Source organism: Oenanthe melanoleuca, chromosome 5, assembly GCF_029582105.1.
Source record: "Oenanthe melanoleuca isolate GR-GAL-2019-014 chromosome 5, OMel1.0, whole genome shotgun sequence".
NCBI classification, from domain to species: domain Eukaryota; kingdom Metazoa; phylum Chordata; class Aves; order Passeriformes; family Muscicapidae; genus Oenanthe; species Oenanthe melanoleuca.
In genome coordinates this window covers 40,007,165-40,030,468 of record NC_079339.1, presented here as the reverse complement: position 1 = coordinate 40,030,468, position 23,304 = coordinate 40,007,165, and the positions used below count along the sequence as shown (strand labels likewise).

The window sequence follows — 23,304 nt, the reverse complement described above, 5'->3', positions numbered from 1 at the left end:
CCAGAAGTCAAGGGAATCTCTGATCTGTCATGGCATGGACTGGGGACTAGATTTGCAAGGATGTTCAGTCTTACCAGGGTTTCTTTTTTTGCTCTTAGAAAAGATCAGAGAGCACATCACTCCTGCTGCTGCCCCCAAAGTAGGAAGGGCTCAGAGAGCTAATGCCAGGATCAGGTGATTGACTACATGAAGAGACCCAAAACCCACATTCAGTAATACCCTGTCCAGAACTCTGCTAATCACACACCACTTCTTGGCAGTCCTGAGCCAGCCAGTTCTGTCTACATGCTTGTGCATGTACACAGCCCCTGTCTGCACACCTGCAGTCCCTAACTCGTCATGCCCAAGCCCACCCAAGCCAGGTATCTTTTCTGGATTACATTCCTTCCCTTTCCTGCACAGCCAGCATTGATTGATTGATTTGCCAGGGACTCATATACACACTTACCCACACTCTGTCCCCTGCTTCCCTTCCCAAGCAAATGAACTCACTTCAAGATGGGATCTCACATCTGTGCAAGTTGACAAATTGTATGGAAACTGGGAGAGTGAATGGCCTTCTTGTGGCTTGCTCTCAGGCATGGTTTGGTACCTGAATAACCCTCAGCTTAGTAGGCTTTCTGACAGTAGAGGGACATTCCCATCCTGTCCTTCATGTCCCCTTTCACCAAGATAGTTTATGAGAAAAGCTGAGATGATGTGAGCAGTCACCTCCATCCACCCTTCCTGGCTAAAGGAGTTCTTACAAGCAGCAGAGATGTCTCCCAGTATCTCAAATATGTCTCACATAAAGCAGGCCTCTAGGTAAGGCTTTCTGGTAGCTGTCCCACAACTGCAGAGTCAAAGCCATCAGACCTGTCACTTGCACCACTGAGCAAATGGCAGGTTTTTGTCTGAGGCTGGAGCAGTAAAACGTCACAGGCAGTGACGAGGTGAAATGCTCACTGGGGCATGGGAATGGTGGCACCTCACAGATGTGCTGCAGCACACTCCCACAGGCAGGGAGGAGGCAGGCTCAGCATGGAGTTGGGTAGAAGGGTGTGAGGTGTCCTCCCAGCAGAAAGATGCCTGTTCCTGCACCCCATCCCATCCCAACACACATCTGATGCAGTAGCAGAGGACTCAGATGTGGTACAAACCTCTTGGATAGAGAAAATACCAAGTGGGCATTTTGCTTACAAGGAATTGCCGGCACTGTCTGGCATCATTCCCTTGTGGAGAAAGGGAAGCAGGACATAGGTTAGAGGCTCAAACATAACTCTAGTGCACAGCCAAGCATCCCTCCCCCAAAGGTCTTCAATACAACACATTTATTTTGTTGTGTGGAAGTATTGTACAGTACACATACATTACAAGCAGTTTCAGAGCCCTGAGTTGTCATTCCTACTGCCTTTCCTGAATTTCAGAAGAGGGGCAAGATCACTGTCCTTTTCTCCCATTTCACCTGAAAGGAAACAGGCCAGGAGAAGCCCAAGAGGCACTTGCTGACAGGACTGGAGATGAACCTTATTCCCAGTCCACCACTCTCACCATTTGAGTCCTTTTTCCCTGGTGCTGGAAGAGAAAACCCTACTGACAGCTTTTCACAAGATCTCACTCCTCTGAGAAACCTTCTGCACACCTAAACAGAAATCAGACTAAGGAGACTGCACAAACTAATATAAACCCTATTGCATTTTAATGGGACTTACCACCTCTCTCTGAGGATCTGTGAAATGTTTTGGGGCATTCTAGGTAGGGCTGGGATTCTCTTAAATTCTTTAAGATTGTTTAAGAAAGAATCAAAGAGACATTTGTTTCCAGCACAATCCCACTAGAATCTGAGTGGAACTTAACCTGCACAAATGAGGAAATAAGGTATCCTTTCCTGTCTTTCCTGGCTCAAGGTATCATACACCTACTTTTCCTAAACCACAAAACAGTATGGCTCTGGTACCAACTCAAATCTCTCTGTGCCACAGAGGAAGCTAATGCTGTAAAAGAAAAGGACAGTGCAGTATGTAATACAGAGTAAGACCCAAAACCAGACAGAAATTGTCAGGAAGGCAAATGTGCCATGGAGAGCAGAAGGGAGGGAGGGAGCACCTGGGCCTCTCCCACCAGTTCGTGTCAGTACGTGAAATGATGCATCCGTCTCAGGAGAGCAATGACCCAGTTCCCCAGCTGGGACCCCTTCAGCCACAGAAAGAATTCATATAAGTTGATCTGCCACAGGCTTAGGGCTTCCGTGAGTGAGATCTGGGCCCTCCTGTAAAGTGAATGACTCTTGCTCCTCTGGTACCTAGAATGAGAGAAACAGCTGCATTAGATCCAGCAGGAAACAGCCCAGGAGGAAGGAGTCCTGTCCTACATCTTCTGCACAACTGACCCTCCCAGGAGTGGACAATATCCCTATCTGGAGAATCCCCAGGAAGTAAGGATTTTCTCTAAGCAGGGCTTCTGTGGAGCTGGGGACTGACTTTCCTAGAATGAATCTGGCAGAAGAGACAGCCTGCTCCCTTGAGAACTCAGTTCTCTTCCCACTGTGTGTAGTGATCCTGGGATATGGCATTCCTCTGCTTCTCTCCCAGCTTCACCTCAGCTCACAGTGACAGGTACACACTCCCATTGCTTTTCCTGGTAGCACACTTGTAAGAGTCCAGCAATCCTGACATACAGATTCCAGGAAAAGTATATTTCCACCTTTCTTTAGAAGAGGCTAATTCAGCCCAAGAAATAACTGTTATTTCATCTACAAGGATGAGGAATCTGAGGCAGAAATGCATTGACTCATAAGACTCACGGAATGAAATCACTTGCACAATTCCTGTTCCTGACTTTTAAACATCAGCCTGATCTTTAGTCAGCCTAATTCCCTCAAGCAGGCTGCAGTAAACTTTCAGATCTATGCTACTCACAAATACTGCCCAGTGGTAATGCCTATAATGGGCAAGAAGCCCCTTCCCCTCCTCTGAGGGGACAAATCCTAAACCCTTAACCTAAGGCCTCCAACTCTATCCCTGTCCCCAGCCCCAGGGTGACAGGTTTGTCCTCTGGAGAGGCTGATGGATTTAAGGACAGCACAGGCAGAGGCTGAGACATGTAACTGAGTAGGGGTAAGACCACAATGAGGGGAAGAGATCCACAGCTAATAGTAATAGGTCAACAGGTTAAGTCAGAGCCTTGTCAGGCCCCCTGAGTGGGGCCCTAATAAGCCTTAATGGCCCTGACTTGCTTGGAACCACCCCCAACCCTCTGCTCATAGGCCCAGGAACCTCAGTTCATCTCAGATCTGTACCTTCAGTACCTGCCTAAGCTACACTGGAAGAGTAATGGTCCCCAGCTCATGCCCTGCTGTGAAGCCCCATGGTCTGGACCTCAACTCACACATTGACCTCCCTTGCTTGACCTCAGCCCTGTCTTGTCACCATAGACCCCCTTGACAACCCCTGGACATAATCTACAGATTGACTTTCTGGTTTGTTCTTAGACCTGCCCCATCACCAAGATGCTGCCTTATCATGTGGACTTTTGATTGGATCTGACCATCATCTCAGGGTCTGTCCTGCTTGCCTTGCTCAGTTGCAGTGGGACCCTGATAGGCCTGCTGTACCTGGGATCTCCCTCATCTCCCAGACCACAGGGACAGTTAGCTCCTGCTGCTTCCTGTCTGGCTCTGATGCCAGGGTAAGAGACTCACGTAGAAACAGCTCTGATGCAGCAGCGAGACATGTTGAGGAAGGAGCTGGCGCTGGCCCGTGTGTGCAGGGCTGACTCAATCCCCCTTAACAAGTCATTGGTCTTCAGCAGAAGCAGCATCTGGCGGGGAACATTGTTGAGGAGCTGGGTGATCTGGGGCAAGTAAGCAGCAGCGTTGGACCGGATCTCCATGTCCTGTGGCCAGCCAGGTCATGTCAGGGAGAAAGGAGAGAGAAGGTAAGAGTACATGGGAAATGCAGCTCCAGATGCAGCTGAGATTTGCTAGGAAGAAACAGTGTTTTAACAGACCATGACACTAGGCCAGAAGCGACAAAGCTCTGTCCTGCTTTTCCTGCAGACACTGGGCACAGCAGTCACAGCACAAATCACTCTTGCCATATCCCATCTGCCTCTTGGTGAGATAAGGACCTATCCCCTCACTGGCAGGGTAAATAGCCTCTCAAGAGAACAGCCACTCACTGGTGTCTTGGTTCTTGGTCCTAGGCAGTCTGCAGCAACCAGATCTCATTACTGCCCTTGGAGACTTCTCACATCATCAGCCCCAGAACTGGCAGAGTTGCAGGTAGCAGAATTGCTCAGGAAGGTGGAAGCACACTGCAAAGACAACCAGGCTGCTTGGTCTTTGCTGCCCCATGCAACAGATGGCTCAATGCTATACTGGTGAAGCTGTTTCCAATGCCTAGTTTGTCCTCTGTCCTCAAGACAGTTCAGCAGAGGTGAGAAAGAATTATGCAGTTAAGCATCATGTTAACCCAAAAGATCAAAAATTGTCAAATTTTCTTCTGTCAGATCTAGATTTATATCCTGTATAACGGCAGCCAGTAGCAGATAACTAAGGAAAGAGTGTAAGTCCAAGGCAATCCTTCATTTTCTCTGATTCACCAGATTCCAACACACACATTGTCTACTGTAAGAACCCAGTGATAACTTAGGGGCTACAGCCTGAGCCACTCAAGATGAGCTCCTCTCCTAAATCAAGCCACCAGAACATGCAAGACAGTCATCCCTGCCTGTTCCCATTTTTAGATCTGAGAGTTCCCCCACCATCCCAGTAAATGTAGCACAGTGTAGCTGGGAGCTGATCCTATATGCATACCATGTCCCTTCCTCTTCCTACAGGGGCTATGACATGAATAATGACATGAAATCCATAGAAACCATGAACATCTGAAATCTACAAAATCCAGGAGGACACATGCAGGGGGACAGTAAATAACTTCTTACCAGAAGTGGGAAATGTGTCATTCCTTTGTGGGAAATGACAGCTCTTAAAGACTTCTCTCCTCTGGAATGAGGGATGGCCTATATTTAATGATGTGGAATCTCATACTCTTGGTGAACTTCAAAGTTATTATAAAGGAACAGACCTGCACAAACTGCGCGTGCAGGTCATGATGGTCAGAGATGTACACAACCCACACACCACCATGGTTGCTTTGCTGCTGACAAACAAATCTTTGTGTCTGCCTTCCTCCATCACTGACCAGATACACAAGGCTTCAGCAAGAAGATGCTTAGCTCTCCTGAATACTATTTTATTCCATTATTTATTGGCAGAAAATTCCTCCCTGATTATCTCTTATCCGTTTTCCCAACCAGCATCATCGCAGAGCCTACATTATTTTCCAGACATAGGTTTTGTTTTCTATGTATTTTATTTTTAGCTCCAGCTGCTTGTCCACATCACAAAACACCCACATGATCTGTCATCAGAACTGTCATTTTCTGTCAAGGGCACAGCCTATGTGCAGAGTAAGAAATAAGCTATGCCACAGGACCTGAGAAAAGTCCCTTGGCTGCAGCTGCTGAGGCTGCTGCAGGATGCAGCAAAAGGCATCATAAAATCAGATGAGATGAGGCTAGCAGCCACCCTGAGCAATCAGCTGCCTGGCTGTGGCTTAAGGCAGGAACAACTACACCTATGGCAATCCTCTTACATTTGCCCAGTCTGTACCTAAAGCTCTCCAGTAACACAAATCAAAACTTCCCCAGACCATCTGCACTGGCATTTCACTGCTTTGCCACTAGATATGGCTTTTCTCATGTTTAGTTGAATTTAAACCCATGACTGCTTGTCCTGCTTGCAGCACTCTTTAAAAAACTAGAAAATCGCTGCTGCAACTCTTCCTGACCTGCCTTTTCTAGATTTTTTTCTGACCTAACTTGCTCAGACTTACCTCACAGGTTGCATCTGCTTGGCCACTAGTCCTTGTAGATGCCTACTGGACTTGCCCCAGCTCCATCAAACCTTTCTCAAGATGCAATGTCCCAGACTGAGTACAGTACTACAGATAAGATTTTGTTTCAGAAAGGTTGCTTCCTTGTCTCACAGGCTACTGTCATGTTGCTATATCCTCAGGCACACTCTGTGGAGCTCTGCACCGATGGTACCTGCTACTCAGCACTCAGTTTTTGCTGCTGATAAAATCTTTCAAATTCACCTCTAAAGTAAGGGCAAGCAGCAGCTCATTTCCTAATGCCATAGCAAATCTGCTCAGCTCCCCATTATCTGCTGCAGGATTATCTAGTTTCAGCATTAATTGTGTCATGTAGGCAAAGACAACAGAGCTGGTTCCATACACGCAATTCAACTCAATGACAAAGTCCATTAGCACACAAAGGGACCACATAGCTGCAGCTACACCTCTGGCATAACCTTCACAAGCAAGTCGGGAATAAACATTGCTCACTAACTCAGATTCAACACTGGCCTTGTAGTATTGGACTTAGCATTGTGCCAATTTGCTTTGGCGCCTCTGAATTTTTTTCTGGAGATATCAGCTCCAGAACTCACCAGATCAAGCACAGATCTGTTAGATAGTCATTATATTATTTATGATGAGCAGGAAATTAACTCAGATAATTGGGAGGGGATCCATTACACAAGGTATCTAACCTACTCATTGCTATGGATAATGGCAAACCAGTACAGCAAATTCTGCCACATCCATCAAAATGAAGAAATTTTTAGAAGAGAATTTTATAGAACAGTATTATAATGCTACCTAAATGAATTTCATCCTCTCTACTACAGATGTGTTCAGATAAAAGCAAACCATAGGATACAACACACTTCTACTTACAGACACTTGTCCATTGGCTGAATCACATCACTTTATGTTCTTTTCTAGAAACAGCACAGTTGGCAGGGCTGCTACTATTCTTAAGGTAGGGTATTGTGTGTATCAGGTGTGCAAGGAGGCATGAGAAGGATCCCAGCATGTGTGGATATGAAAGGGTGAAGAATGTAAGTGGCAATTTCCTAGATTTGTAGTGATTGAGTTGACAGGATCTGCAGTTAAGCAACCTTGACTCCAAGTTAATAGGGTTTTTGATTGGGAGGTAATTTCCAGGGGTTTTTAGGAGTTTATATCAGTGCTGATAGTCATTTACATGAATAGTAATAATGCATTATCCTTCTCATGTCTTCCCACCAAACCTTTATGTCTCCTGTACCTTATCCTAGCCTCCCTGATGGTTTCTTGCACAGCTGCATTCAACATTTTTTAAGAAAAGGACAATCTACAAAATGTTTCCCCAGCCAGAAACAGTGAACACTTAGGTATTAAAATATTATCCAAAATTTAAGCAGCCCATGACAAGTGAATCTGGAGAAATTAAATTCAGCCACTATAAAACACACTGCAGAAGGAGTCCTGGCTCTTTCTAGCTCAGCTATCAGTGCAGAAATTTGCAGAAAGAGCTGCCAGGGGCTGCCCAGCACTGCTGTACTATCGGTGCAAGTGATTTCAACAAAGAAAGGTACTGAGGAGAAGTAAGGGCACATGTTAGGGAAGGACACACAAGACCTACCTCGCTGGCAGAGACTGGTGACTGGTCAATGCCCCTGTTGACAGATTCCCAAGATCTGGCAGTCAGCATGCAGGCAAAGAGAGGATACCAATCCCCTGCCCCAAGGCGCCGGCTGTACTTCTGCACCCTCTTCATATCCGCCTTGATGAGGGCCTGCCAAAGGCGGCAGTAGTCCATGCGGAACGACTCGCTCAGCACCTGGGAAGGGAGACAAGGTCCCCAGAAGCACACAGAGGACAGGAAACAGGGGGGGAAGTCTTGCACCCCTTACCTGTGCACTATCCTCCATTTTAAAGGCAAAAAATATCATTGGAGGGTTATGGAAGTAATAGGAAAAATGTATTCATATGTACTTAGAGGGGCAAGGCTGCAGCCTGATGCCCAAAGGCAGCCTCACAAGGCCCTGGAAGCCCCTCATACCTACATACCTGGTAGAGCCCATGATCCAGGAGGATAATGTGAGCCTTGCCAGAGGCTGGGCACTTCTTCACTAGCACGTTGCCTGGGTGTGGGTCACAGTGCACAAAGCCATTGACAAAGATCATTTCACTGTAGAGCTTCCCCAAGTTGCGAGAGATCTGTGAGGAGACAAGAGATGGTCACACACTGCCACCCACAGTAGGGTGCCTGCCGGGGAGGGGAGGCAGCCTCTGTGTGACAACCCAGGAAGCAAGGGTCTGTACATACTGATACCCCCACCCAGAGCTGCTGCAGCCCTTCACATTGATGGAGGCACAGGGTGGTCCAGGGCATTGAGGGAGCACCATGAAGTTGTTTGTGAGATCATGGGTTATTTAAAGACACTTGTTTAGCACAAAAAAGAGCTAGTACATGTAGGTAGGAATGGGGTTTCTGGTAATGAGGAGGGAAGTGAGACAGCCGGTAGTGGTAGACATGTATTCACAGGGAAGCCATGGAAATTGCTGCTGGGGTGGGTGAGACTGCTTGGAGGAAGATTCAGGTGTTTCCATCCATGGATGGCAACAGGACACGGTGGAGAAGGGGTGGGGAGAGACTCAGCTGGTCAGTTTGCCCACAAGAATGAACATGGTTCCCTCTCCCCTCCCTCCATCACACTGTCCCCCACTTTCCCTCTTCCTTTCCTCATACCCATGCTAATCTGATTTGCAATGTCTGTGAAGACAAAGAAGCACAGAAAAGCTGTTAAAAACATCCTGTCACTGCTGTGTCCCTCCATACTACTGCTCCTTATCACCAAGAGATGTTATTAAAGTTAAAAACCTCCTAGGAGAAAGCAAACATCCCCAGCGCATGGGATCAATCCCTTGCCATGCACTAACACAGCAGCCTTGTCCTGCCATCCCACCATCAGCCCTCCCTGCCATCCCAGAGAGGCACAGTGCTCCACAGCAGAATGCTGAACAAGCAATTAAAGGACAGTCATTATAAATTATTCCAAGCGTATCTCCAGACACACTCTGTAAGCAGCAAACTGGCAGCTGTCCCCATAAGCAGAGGTGGTAGAAAAGGTAACATGGATAGTAATGACAGCTCATCCTGCAGAAAGACAAGAAAGGGTTTGCTTTATGCACCTCTGAAATGTGGCCACCTCTGAGAAGAGCATTCACTATGAATAGTGGCCAAGTAACTACAAATGAGGAGAAAGAACAAGAACCCTTCCAGCAGTACACTAACAGGGACAGTGGTAGGATCAGGTGAAACAATCCTCTGCCCCTCAAGTAGGACCTGGAACTACTTCTGAATCACGTGAATGCTAGCCCGTCCCATGATGAATCACCCATACAGACAGAACAGCACAGCCCTGTGATCTTCTGTAGTGCAGCTTCCCTAACACCACACAGGTGTTATTTTAAGTACTGACTGAGGGGAGTGATGTTTCCCTTCTGAATCAGCAAAGATCATCAGAGCCATGGAAGTGACCCTTACAAGTCTCCTTGATTGGCAAGCTCTAAAATTAGATGGGACCAAAGTCCCAGGTGCTGTGATCTCATATAAGAGCTGAGTAGCTCTTGCTGACAGTCCAAGGACATGCCAAATAGTCTGTTTTAAGCCCATCACATCATTCATTCACAAAGCCTCCCAGGGACCCATACACCAGAAGGAATGGACTCAGACATTATGACTGATCACAGCACCAACACTGACACTGGTGCACACACCAGGCTAACCACACTTGGCCCTTGCTGTCTCAGCTGCTTGTCCTCCAAGGGCATGGAGAAGCACAGAATTATTGAAAATGAGGACTTGGGGACGATCTGGGGCCCAACATGATGCTTCATACTTATTGAGCACAAGTCTAGACAAGGGCTGGCAGTTCTGCAAACCTATTGATTGGTCATGGCTGAAGTGGTTGTGCAATCTCCATCCTTAGAGGTTTTACAGACGAGACTGTCTAACACCCTGAGAAAGCTGGTCTGACCTCATAACTGACCCTGCCTTAGAAGGAGATTTGATAGAAGCCTTCCTGAGGTTCCCTTCCAAACCTGAATATCCTACCAAAACACCTCTCACCAGGTTATCCGTGCCACCCTCATTAACAGCATCTTATGATTTGGCTGCAAGCTGCAGATGCAGAGAATGTCCTCCCTGCTGAGTCCCCATCAGCAGAAAGGTGACTAAATAAATCTATGGTCATAGCCTCCTTCAGTCCGTAATGCAACACAAAAGCTGCTTGAGATCCACCTTCCCATCCTCCCATGAAAACAGAGGGGTCATAGCCCTGCTCAGACTTACAGGCTGGGTCATGGGTACAAGACAATGTTCACTGCAAGATCCCCATCCTCTCTCTTCCCTGCTGTACTTATATTTACCTATTCCCCAAGATGCAACCTTGAGTATCTCCAGTATCTTCAACTAAACTTTATGACTTCTCTAAGACAAATAAATGTATTATTTACTATTATTATGTAATTATGTACTATTTCATTAGCATACAGAAGATATGTTACAGGGACTTTTGATGCAAGCATATAAACAGTCTTCCCTTTTGGAAAAAAATTTACCATGGTGCTGTGGTGCACACTAAAGTATTTTCACGTACTTCTAAAATAGGATACAAAATAAATTAAGGTAGAAATCAACAATACTGTCAAATTCTAAACAATATAGGAACTCTTTATACTCTAGGTCTTAAAGTGTAGTATGTGAATATCAACCTATCATTATAATTCAGAGAAAGGGAGCTCACATTTCTTGAGAAAAAGTTCGGGGAAAAAAACCTGAAACCTTTATATACATAAATTCTTTAGTATTGCGCCTTGTCACTTTGGGCCCTTATTCCACCCTTATCGAGAAGGCCACTGGAAATAATAATATCTACAGAATTCACTTTGGAAGAACACAGTCAGGTGAAATGAGGAAACAGACTTATGAAAACCTCTGCTCAGGAGAAGGGAGGAATTCAGCACGCATTTAGGCTATGTAAGACCTAAGGGTGAAGGTGCATCACAAATTTGAAAAAAGGTTGCAATCATTTACAGAAGCAAAGACCACAGTTAACACATAGGCTTTTTGTTATGACACAGAGAGGTCATCAGTTCTTTCCCTGTTTATCATCCAGCAAAACAAGGTCTTTATCATTATCAGTGTCCCTCAACATTGTTCTGCTGCACACTGTAAAAAAATAATAATCAGTCTTGGAATTCTGCATTCAATTCCAGACACCTCATTAACTCAAGAGATGCAGACTACACCAATGGAGTTCAGAGAAAGCAAATAAATGAGCAGGATGTAGGAGGCATTTACTTGGGAAAAAGATTAAAAGAGCTGATGATTCCAAAGTTGGCTAAGGAACGGCAGAGGAGGAACAGTCTACCACTTAAGAGGTTTGAATAACAAGGAAGCAGAAGCACCTGGAGTTCTGTATGTGCTACAAGAAATACAACCAGGCAAAAGTGAGTGTAATCATGAATGGCATAATTTAGGCGTAACACATAAGAACAAAAACTATGCTGATCAGCAAGCAGAGCTTAGCTTGATACATCAGGATGACATGAGGCTCTGGGTCTGGCATGTTCCTGCCTATTGTCAGAAGGTGTGTTATTGCTTAAAAGAAGCTAAATTTGCCTGTCTGTGCTGCAGCAGAACATGACGACTACAGTCACCAAGTGAGCCTGTGGCCTTACCAGTCAATGCAAATACCAACCTGCCACTGCCAAATTAGGTGACATGACTATGACGCTGTGTCAGGCAAACCACACATTTTCAGCCCAACGTTTTAATTTTGAAAAAAACTCAGATCTGAGGAATAAACAGATTGCTGACAACAATCAAACAATGGAGTGACAGATACATGTATAACAACCGGACTTGGGAATAACTCTTCACCAACCTAAGCGCATGAAGTGCTTTGTACTTACACTATCTGGCAAGGATGTTACACGTCACAAACTATCCTACGTGAGTTACAAACAAATACAGAGGAAAATAAGAATGCATTGCAGACATTGAGGGTTGTTATTGTACAGCATCACATAGTCCTATAAACTGATCAAGCTCACCGGAAATATGTAAGACAGAAAGTATGACTTTGGCAGCTGTTCCAAAAATTTACCCTTTAGATGGTCAGAACGTTTCCCCTAAATTCCAGCCTAACTTAAATTACATTCAGTTTAAATAATTTCCTTAGCTACCATAATCCTAGAGTTTAACTAGTTCTGTTCCTCCCCAGTATTTACTACCCCAATGTGTCCACCAGTCAGACACAAATCAGCATAAAACACAGCAAAAATATGCCCCATTTTCTACAGATGCTCCTTTACCTGATGTGGCCTAGGAGCCCACTTGGCTTTTGCAGCTGCACTGCAAAGGAAAGACACACATCCTGCAACTAATATCCAGAAGTTAATTCTAATATGGCACTTCCCTCCAACAAACTCCCAGTATATTTAAGAAACTCTTCTTATTAGTTTTCAAGCACATGACTTTTCACTTGACATTGCTCCTTTTTATCCCTTCCAACCACTTCAGTCCTCAAAGCCAACAAGTGTTATTGCTACTCTGGTCTTCCTCTACAATGACATACCTTCCAGCTTGGTGCCATCAACAATCTCCTTGATACAGTTCTGTTTGTGTTGGGATCGTCACCAATTTGTTAAATGAGATCTGTTTGAAGAGCAAATCTCACAAAACTCCACTACAGTAACTTCTCTCCACCGCTGCCTCTATGAGTTTCTTACCTACTTTGCAATTTCCCTACTAATCCCCACATCTTCTAGTTAACTGAGTCATATCCAGTGTACCAAATATTTTAACAAGTACACCTACTGCATTTCTGTCACCTAACTCAGAGGATCTCAAGCTGTAGTGCAGGTACCAGCAGCAATATATTTCTTCTTGTATAAGTACACAGCCACAATATGTTGCTGCCATCAGTTTTGAAAGCCTAGACAACCTGTCACCCTTGCCTCTGTAGGCTACTCTCCCCTCAACAAATCAGCACACCCACTGACAGAGCAACATGAACATAACAAAATTCTAGAAAGTTCATCACAAATATCTTTAAAAACACTAATACACAAGAGTTAGCAAGAAACCTCTCAAAAAAGAAAGAATGCATACAAATTTGAGCTTATGAGTATTCCTACAGTAAAAAGCACATATATCATCCTCATGGGTAGCATGACATAATGCAATGTAACGAACTAGCCTGGGTTATCTGGGGAAAGTCACTGATTTCCTGGACTTGTAAGCAATCTGGAATGGTTCTCACTCTACGCCTCTAACTGTTGTGAAGAAGAAAAGCAAAGAGAAAAATACTGTGTCATGGTCCTGTAGAGATGATCTCACTGCCTGCCCCTGATAAGTCCTAGATGAAACTGCCTGATAGGGCATCATCCCTTCCCATCCCACCTCCATCTGTGACTGTCTCTTTAGATCTGGAAAAGATACTAGTCTCTGGCCTTAATTTGGCTGTAATATTTGCCAATTATTTTAAGAGATGGCGACACTAACTTTTATTGATCTCATTAAAAGTAAAGGTCGTTGTGCAGCTCATTTCTCAGGGCTCAATATTACCTCCTCCGGCCAAAATAATAACATTGATTTTGGAACCTTAATCGAAGGTTAATTGGATTGAAGACTGTATTGGGTTTTTGCTTGCTTTCATTGTTGTTATTACAGCCATTGTCTTAAGGTTTTGCTTAATCCTGCTAGGGCAATTCTGCCCAATTAAAGTGGTGTCAAATTAGCAAAGGGTGTGGAGGGAGAATAGCCACAATTTGAAGCCTTCTCTGCCTCTGTTTTGAAATGGCTCTTATCCATAGTAGATTAGGGTGGTCATACAAGAGATCTAATTTCACACTCTGTCCTCTGTGATCCAGTTGTGAGGATCAAAAGTGCTCTCTTAGGCGGTACTATTACTATGCAGTAATCTAGCATCACAGCAAGCTGATGTCTGCACACACTTGATGTCATTAAGATAGAGGAACAGTTTTTAGGACTCCTGGAGTGAAGTCCTAGCATGCCCTGTACTCTCTGTTGGGGACTCAGGAAATTATTTTCATGCTCAATGCTCCATCTTCCATGGCATCTAAGTGGGGAGAAATACTCTGACTCATCCACCCAGGGAACTGAGGGACTAACTCATCAAATTTGCACAGATTCTCAAAAGGACACAGCTAGAAAAGACTAGTCCTTGTTTTTTTTACTGTTTCCTGCATATCTGTCAGACCAAAAATGACCACGGGGACCATTTCCCTTGGTTTTAAATGAAATTGTATTTCCTTGGATTTAATGTAAAGCATCTGTTGAGACTCAATATCAACTTTCAGTAAGAAACAGGTCTGTGTGTAATTTAGCTCTTTTACCTGGTGTCTGCGTACAGTTCAAAAGCTGAAAATACTGGAGGTCACTATTCCTGCTTATCATTGCCTTGTGAATTTCACTAAGCTTCAGACAAGATGAAATGTAGGAGAATCTGTAAAGAAACCTCTCCTTAGACTAACTCAATAAGTGCAAAGAGCAAGAATAGCCATTTTCCCCAGAAACAGTGTTCTTCATGCTCTGCTTCATCTAACACTTGAGTGTTATAAGCACAAATACTTGAGACATGAGAGGTTTCCACTGATGACAAAAGGATCCCACCCTGGGAAATCCCACTTAAATTTTAGCAGCTACACAGCTACGGCTCCTGACTCTTGGCAAAAGGGTAAATCCCACACTGAAAGCACATTTCAAGTTGCAAAGCTGGCAGCTACAGGAAGGTACTGGGCTCTTTATCGAGCTAAGAGATACCGTTTCAGTGCAGAACCCATTTAGTAACAGAATGAAGCAAAAAGCCACAGTAGGATAGAGTAATAGATGGCAATAATTGTGCACAGTAGCTCATCTTAAGTACCTTAGCTGTTTGCTTTCAATTCTCAGCTTGACGAAACACTTTTCTGACTTCTGAATCAACCATGGCTCGTGACCAGGCTCTTAGCGAGCTGAAGTACATGGCATTATTTCTTCTCCTTGACTCAAATCCAAATCAGGCTGATCACAGGGACTTTTCACTTGGCTACCTGAGCAGACTGGCTAGTTTGAGGCAATACAGCACATGCCACGAGCACATCTGGAAACTTCACAGGTCCTAAAGCCTGCTGATACAGCAGCCTCTGCAGAACAGGCAGAGAATTCACAGGGAAGGACATGGAGAACCCATGTGGCAGACCAAAGATAATGTTAAGATTTGTATACAAATAAGATCTCTCTAAATGAATCAGGTATAATCAGCATGGATGCAAAAGAACATTTGTGCCATTTGGGATCTTATTTAAAAATCCATGCTCTATGTAGCCTCGCTGCCCATCCTTTTCTCCTGTATACAGCATGCTACAAGCCCCGTGAGAGCCCCTCAGTCTAATTTTCTCTCTTCCCTGCTCTATCCACTTCTTCCAAATATACCTTCCCAACCATGACTGCAAATGTTACTGTGTTTTAAAATAGGAAGAGCCCAATTTCCAGATGCCCCCTACTTAGCCCTGCTATGTTCTAGTCTTCCCTTAAAATTCCTGCCAGCTCATTCTTGATAACTCCCCTCTCCAAATTTCCCTTTCACTGTCAATATCCTAGTTGCAGGTTCCTCCTCAGCTACACTACAGTGTACAAGTGCACTTGAACATGAATAAGTAACTGTTCCACAGGCAGATATTTCAATGTTTGCACTTGTCTTTAGAAATCAAAGCCTTCTCTGATTAAATGCCATTACAATCCAGCACTTGGACGGATCCAGAGAGATTAATGTGCTTTTGGGCAGCTTTAATGATAATCCTGCTACAGACGGTATTAAGTAAATGTCAGTAACCTGGTTTGAAGGGAGCTTTCACCTCAGGGATCCTTTCCATTTAGAGCAGAGAGGCTCAGCTTGCTTTTCAAGGCTGCATTGTCACAAAAGAGAAATCCTGCTTAGTGAAGACTACTCTTCCTCCACACCATAAAACAAAATGGAGTAAAATGGTAGAGGGATTGATAAAATAAATATATTCGGGTGATTTATAGGGAGCTAATGCATCTCTTGAAAGCCAAGACTGCTGTCATATTATAAGCCAGGTCACAGTTTTGAAACCTGGGTTGCCACCCCCTCCTCATGCTCCTTTCAGTGTCTGCTGCCTTTTGCTCATCTCCCCACCATGCCATGCAGTCCTTTACCCAGGGCAACAACAGTAACAGCCAATAATTAACCTAGGCAATATTCATCCCCATCTGCTGCAACTTGCCGCAGGAGAAGTCTGGGGGGCACTGCCCCTACCTCACCTTACTATGGCCATAATAACAGACCTCTTTTCTATCACATGATTCTGATAGGCTCAGTATTCCCTTCTTTCTATTCTGCTTTGTTGGCAAACAGTAAAAATTAATCATTAATTTCAGCTGATGGGGAGAGAAAGGAAGAAAGAAAATTCAGTTCTACCACTGAGCTGAGTAACATCCTCTATCTGACAGATGGCTGGAACTCTCTAAGGCTTATACTCTGCAGTAGTAGAAGTCTGTTGACAACTTTTTAAGAATTACTTCTTTGCTATTATTTAGAGACCAGCTTATACTCTGGAAAGTGATTTCAATGCTGCATAGAACGTATTGTGCCAAGTCATCACAAAACAACCTTCCCAAAGGCATGGATAAACAAAAAAATTAGTAGAAAATTTCACCCTATATTGCTCCTATCATAAGCAAAAGCCTCTGTAAGTTAGAAAAATTGAAATTAGCTGTTTCTCTACAACTTTGCTATCTCCAGCAGTCTGAGAAAATTCAAAGAAAATCCCAGGGAGCTACACTATGCTAACTACATCAATCTCTAAAGGGATCTGCTGTCTGAGATCTGTGAGGAAGCCCACCTCAAAACCTAAATGTACATATTGCTCAAGAGCCCTTCTGTTAATGCATCAAAACAAGCTCTTCTGACTATCTCAAGACTTAAGGAATATTCACTCTTCTAGCTGTGTGTGGGCTAGATTTCACCTCTGCCTATAGCAGAAGTATAGGATAAACTCAAAGAAACAACTCTCACTTTGGACCAGTTGACTTGTCCAGATGAATGGAGCTGACCATGTTTTGCCACAGACATAACTTTTCAAATCTCTCTCTTAATAGCAAAGTCCATGAGATAAAAAAATCAGAAACTGAAGTTGTTCCTTTAGGGTAACAGGAATGTCTATCTTGGAACATATAATGGATGTCTTTAATGTAAGAACATAGTCATCTTTCACTGTGTCTCTTTGAAGATCTCCCTAGCTCTGCAGCCTTTAGGACAGTGTTCCTCAAAAGGGATTATGTACTTTTCTGAAGAACACAAAAACAGAGATCTCTCAGATTGATTGCTCTGTTCACATCTGCATGTGCTTATTCTTCTGCCCTGTCCCATCCTGTCCTGTCAGCCTCCATTTTGCATCAAGGTCAAAATCTGTTTTGCATTGCTCAGCATGCCCAATCCAAAGATGGCTGAGAAACTACCTCATTGACATTGATGCCATTCCTCTCCATATAGGCCCTGTCATTCACTTGTCCCCCTTCCATAAACTCCATGAGAAGGACGCGGCTTGTTGAGAGCTCCCAGTAGATTCTGGGGACCTGAAACAGAAAGAGATGGGTTAGGTCTGGCAACAGCTTGGGAAAGGAAGGAGACTATATCACACAAATCCCAGAAAAGGAGTAAAAATGGAAGCAGCTGAAACAAGGACTTGGCTATTTTGAAGAGCTCAAGGGAGGTAAATCTATCAGCCTCTTCTGCAGGACAGAAGTAATGTGTACAAGGATAATACACCAATTCAACTACAGTAGGATCTGATCTCATGTAACAGCTCTGACCACGCCCTACAGGATTCTGACCACCTCCCAATCCCAGTGATGTCTGAGATACCTTTCTTACCTGCTCTGCAGCTCCTCTAGCTGGGCTGTTTAACTAGTACCTATCGCAAGTTTCTGAATCATCCACTCAGCTCCTTTAGACAGGAACTGCATCTTGTTTGCTATGCACAGGGTCCACTTAGGCAGCTTTAAAAATTATAAGCCATCGTCATAAATTGTATCTCCGCAGTGCCCCTTGGAACACGAACGCCTTTGAGCTGACAAACCCTGCATACTTAGGCCATCTGCAATTGAACTGGGAGAAAAATCGAGTGTCACAAATAAGGGACTTGTCACAGAAACCCTGGGAGACCCTTAACTATCTTATTGCCAACAACACAGTAAAGGGTGTAAAATGTCAGAGCACTTTTCATTCAAGCTGTGGTAGATCAAGCTGAGCAAGGTACCAGAGAAGAGGTCTGGTGTCATCCAGGGAGCTGGTAACAAAAGTGTCACTCAAGCTGGCTCCCCATTTTCCAGCCTCTCTCTACACACAAATTACTCCCATGCTGAAGTCCCTATTGTCAAGAGCCATCTTGCTGAATTCCCTTTCAAAATTCCTCATGTTACTGTGCTGACCAAACCTTCAATCTGCCAAAATCTGCTTTTGCACATGGGTGAAACCCCACATGCACATTTTAGCAAAGACATAAGGGAGTTCTGCCCACTCCCATTACTGTTTTGAGTACTGTTTACTATGAAAATTGTAAGGCAGCTGTGCAGCCTCCTATCCTCACCCTTCCAACTCAACCATGGACTCAGGACCAGCACCTTGGGACAGGACAGGAAGAAGAGTGTTGTCCATCAATTGACCAAAACTAGGGGATGACCAGCCAGGCCACTGAAGCTCATCATAGCTCCTGAACAAGCAGAATTTGTTGCTTTTAACTACTGACAATATCCCAGCTCCTTACAAACTGTCTGTTTCCCTCCTGTTCCTGTCCTAGAGAGACCACTTCTTCTTTACCACGTGTGTGCCACTTTAGATGAAAGGCTCCTTTGCTGAGCAATTTCAATGTCCCTCAGTCCCACCATTAAACACTCCTGGTATACTTTGCATGTGAACCTTGCTTAGACTTTGATGCCATAGATCCACTATGAGCAAGAGGGATTCAGACACTCACAGCCTTCCTAGCTTATCTGGATATCCATTCTTTGCAGTTAGATCGGTGAGAAAGCCTACTAACTCCAAAACTAACAGTTCCCCATCCCATCTAGCTCACTGATCCCTTAGATCCCTTCTGATGACACTCATTCTTGTCTCAGGATTTACATGGGCAAGTCAGCGGGCTTGCAAAGCGTTATTCATGCTGTCAGAGATGCCTCTCTCATCACAGCCAAATTCTTCAGTGATTTTTTTTAATTACTCACAGATGTTTGGCTCTAATGCTTTTATGTGGAAATAATTTATCTCTGGCTTTAAAAGCTCAAACAGGTTCACAGCACAAAATCTACTTCTCAGCTTCCTTTCGTGTTTAGGAAAATTTATTATATAGGAGCCCAATTTTTCTGCTGCGTTTAGGTGATGAACACATCTCTGAATTGGCAGGTCAGACGGGAGGATCCATTATTCAGCCAACTCTAGTCACTTGTTATTGTTACACATATTGATATAATGGTAGCTCCTTACCTCAGCAAGGAGGTGATTGGCTGTCTCCATGGGGATTTCCTTCACAGTATGTTACTTAGAGCTGCAAGGGAAACACTCTCTAAGGTGCATCACTTTTGAGAAGCACCCACTCAGCAAAACCATTGGCCTCGGCCCTCCATGTGGTGGCTTTTAGCTATCTGTGTCTATCAGAAGGCCACTGCTGCCACTGGGCACCAAAAGGAGCCCCAAAGCTGGCATTAGGTAACATGGAATTGCAGCCCTTACACGGAAGAAGCAAGGAAAAATGGATATATCAGCCTGTAAAGCCTAACAAAAACTCACCTTATTTCAGACCTCTGTCAATTCTCTCTTGGGACTTCTGCATAAACAACAATTTAGAAGTGTGTATGTAGGAAGGTCCACAGCAGGCTGCATCTTTTGCTGCCTTTTTGTATGTGCCATGGGCACAGTCACATCAGTGTCTGCAACAACGGCACTATGTGTCTTTCCAGAAAGCACACACACTGGAGGCTTGTGTCTCTTGTATGTCAGCAAAAGATTTCTGAATGTGTGACTTTGAACATGTGACCTTATGTCTTACCAAGAATGACATGTGTACATGTCTGGTTGTACTTGAGACATTTATCAGTGGCCTAAGTGCATGGCAGGGGAGGGGGGGTAAAAGTATCAGAAGACCACACATGGGTGCAATTCAGTTTCTGTACGAAGGTAACATGAACACATTGGCCACAGATGAGTATGAAGGATAAATGTCCAATTCCAGAGTGAGAATGTGCTTTTTTGCAGTAGGAAGGACTTATGTGAATATGCTTCTTCCTGAGATATGAGGTGTCCTCAATACTACTTGACATCATCAGTCTCAGTCTAGTTTTTCTGTTCTAAGTCCATTTCTTGCCTTCAACTGAGATAAAGCCCAAGGAAAGGTACCAGATAGCTCAGCAAAGAATGGCAAATTCACAGTCTCTGAAGTTCAAAAACAAAATGAAATTCAGAAAGAAAACTTGGGAAAATGAGTAGCAGGCTCCAGAGACTGCTGGTCCCAAGCCACCACTCCTGACCCAATAGAGGGCATATAGTAGGAAACAAACAAGGAGAAAGCATGTCCCAGAGCATTATCTGGTCTGTATTAGAAGAGCAGTCTAGGATGAACAACACAAGAGGGGCTGAACTCCATTTTTCCTCCATATGGTGTCTCCACTTGGTGAATGAGGGGCATAAGACACAGTAAGGGAGAATATTAATGCACATATATATAGAGAAATATGTGTTTTCTTACCTTCAGGAAGTCAAAGTTTTTGAGCATATGAGCAACCTTCTCAGCATTTCTGCCTTCATTGAGGAAATCCAGCTCCAAGGGCAGATTCTTTTTAGCTTCTTCCACCAGCCACATGAACTCAAAATCTGGAAAAATCTGCTTCACAACCAAGAGGAGAACCTGAGAACAAGAAAAAAGACAATCAGTTGCATCCTGGCTCCAAAGACACACAGCTACACATAGTGCTGTTTTGATAGGATCATTCCATATAACTTATAGATTTAAAAAAAAAAAAAAGTGCTTTTAGGGCTCCTGCAGTATCACAACCCAACACAGTGTCATGCCTTGGTCATATAAGACAAATTCTGACCTACGCTTCCACAGAAGAAGGCACATCTAGGAGTTAAATGATAGCACACACATCAAAGAGAGGCCAGTTGGCTGCTGCCTAGAAGTAAGAGAACAAAGTTCTGGAGAAGAGACCACATGGCTAGATCTCACCAAGGATGTTGCCCTGGACCAATTATCTTCTTAGTCCTGTAATTCTAAAAGTCATTCTTTGGCTTCATTTGAACAGCTCTCAGATAATGTAGACGAGGAAGATCTAAAGTAAGACTTGTCACCTCTATGTTACTGCTTCCACTGCAAAGCACAGAAAATCCTCTGGACAGTTCAAAGAAGACAGTGAAGTTTGGATACAGTTAGTAGGCTACAGATCTTTAAATAACACTTCTGGTGGGGATCAGAGGGCAAGTTGCTCTTCCACATCAGGCAAAGCCATCCTTACAAGACTGAGAAAGTATTTCCCAAGTATCATATATCCACCACATGGAATGCTCTTCTTCTTAAAGGGATTAGATATTCAGCAACATAGCACCTTGAAAATCCCAGGCAAAAAGTTCTTGAAACATTTGATTGAAGCAACCTTTAAGGGGTGAGTGAATCAACATTACACAATTGGATGGCATAATCAAATCTGCACAGCAGCCAAAAATGCTTTCTGTTCAAACAAAGTGACAGCTTTTCCACCACAGCCACAAATTTACACCAGCTGACAATTTGGACCACACCATAAGGAAAATAATTTATTTGGCTATTTTTAACTAACTTAGTCATAAAATTAGTTAAAAAACCATAAAGATAGAATGCACTTTGCTGTCTTATTTCACCTGCTCTGCACATTTATCTTGCAGGCTTTTAAGTGTGTGTTACTGCACAGTTTCCCTTTCTTGATCTCCACCACTGAGGTGGGAACTCTTGCACTGCAGAAGGAACATTTAAAGTACACACAGGAAGCTGCTATCATTGAAATGCATGACAAAAATAAATTTATGAACCATCACTGCTCCTGTTCAGTTGTGTGACAACATTTGTTCTCCACCCCGTCTCAACTTCTCTTATCTAAATGTCAGTTGCAAACTCAATGTTCCTTTAAAAATGTAATCACCAGGTTCCAGACACTATTGAATTGTATTTCTTACTGTTATATCTAGAGGCATAAATCCTTTCAAATTTATGTCACCCAAATGAAATGTAACCAGTGATCTTCATGAACATGAACATAAACTTCATAGGGTCTCCAAGATTATTTCATTGGTACCTGATGTGAGAAAATTCATGCATTTTTTTCAGTTTCTTCAAATGCTCTTTTCAATCAATTTGCCAACTTGACCATCAGCAGGGATATCCTAACAAGTATTTTGCCTACCCCTTTTCTGACATCTGTCTAACGTATTGTCTTGAAATAATTATTGATTATATAGAGAGTAGCGAGGTATCTCTCTCTGGGTTTATCAAATGCTGTACTGACTTTTAAAGAGTCAGCATTGATGCTATGAAACCTCAAGTGAATTTAGGAATATTCCAGCTACCTTTTCTTGTTCAGATTCCTTCCCATCTAAATAAGACCATCTCCATCAATATGTAAATTAGCCTCTTTACCTAGCTGCAATGTCTGTCTGATTCTTAAAGAACATTAGTGCATCTGGCTTTCTATGCAGTCTACACAAAAACAGCTCCATACAAGGATACAATGATGCATGTAAGCCAAGACTCTACAAGAGAGACTTTTTAAAAACAAACTGCTTGTGTCACGGTCTGAGCTATCTTCCCATACCTGTGTGTGTATATATATATACACAACCTGTGGATGGTAAACTAGACTGTCTGTACAAGACAGTGCTGTACAAGACAGTACTAAACTACTAAAAGAAAATACACTGGTTTAGTTTCAAGTTTCCCAGAAGGAATAGTTTAAAGCCAGAAAAGACAGGAATCATTCTAAAATAATTTGTTTAAATGTCTCTTACCAGTATAATCAGCAATCACAGCAACATGGTGTGAGAAGGTATGTTTCTGTGATATCCACTACTAGAAGGGCAAATGTCCCAAGATAAATACAGGTTTTGGGTCGTTCACAGAGAATCCTCTTATTGCCCTGATCCCATACTCTTTCATTACTGCTCTTTGTCTGCCACCTTGTTTTGGGAGGCAGTAAAGGATGTCATACACCCCCCAAGAAGTGCTGTGCACATGATGTGCTGTGCACAGGAACAAATTCATTAGGCAGATCACTGCAGTGAGTCATGGAGGAGATCTGAATCAATTTCAAATCTACAGC

The 23,304-nt window shown here is 43.7% G+C and overlaps 1 protein-coding gene across 7 annotated transcripts in view; it reads right to left on the bottom strand.

The window, feature by feature from the left end:
- Positions 1-1,291: 1,291 nt before the first annotated feature.
- ADCK1 (aarF domain containing kinase 1) overlaps positions 1,292-23,304 on the bottom strand; it is a 72,269-nt gene continuing 50,256 nt past the window's right edge. For 6 of the 7 annotated variants that reach the window (XM_056493629.1, XM_056493628.1, XM_056493632.1 and 3 more), the window contains 6 exons: positions 20,706-20,864; positions 17,425-17,541; positions 7,941-8,090; positions 7,513-7,710; positions 3,680-3,873; positions 1,292-2,281 (listed from right to left, as the gene is read on the bottom strand). In XM_056493629.1, coding sequence (XP_056349604.1) covers positions 2,110-2,281; positions 3,680-3,873; positions 7,513-7,710; positions 7,941-8,090; positions 17,425-17,541; positions 20,706-20,864 — 990 coding nt within the window. In that variant the 3' untranslated portion in view covers positions 1,292-2,109. The remainder of the gene's footprint in view (positions 2,282-3,679; positions 3,874-7,512; positions 7,711-7,940; positions 8,091-17,424; positions 17,542-20,705; positions 20,865-23,304) is intronic. The other variant, XM_056493634.1, reaches the window with a different exon arrangement.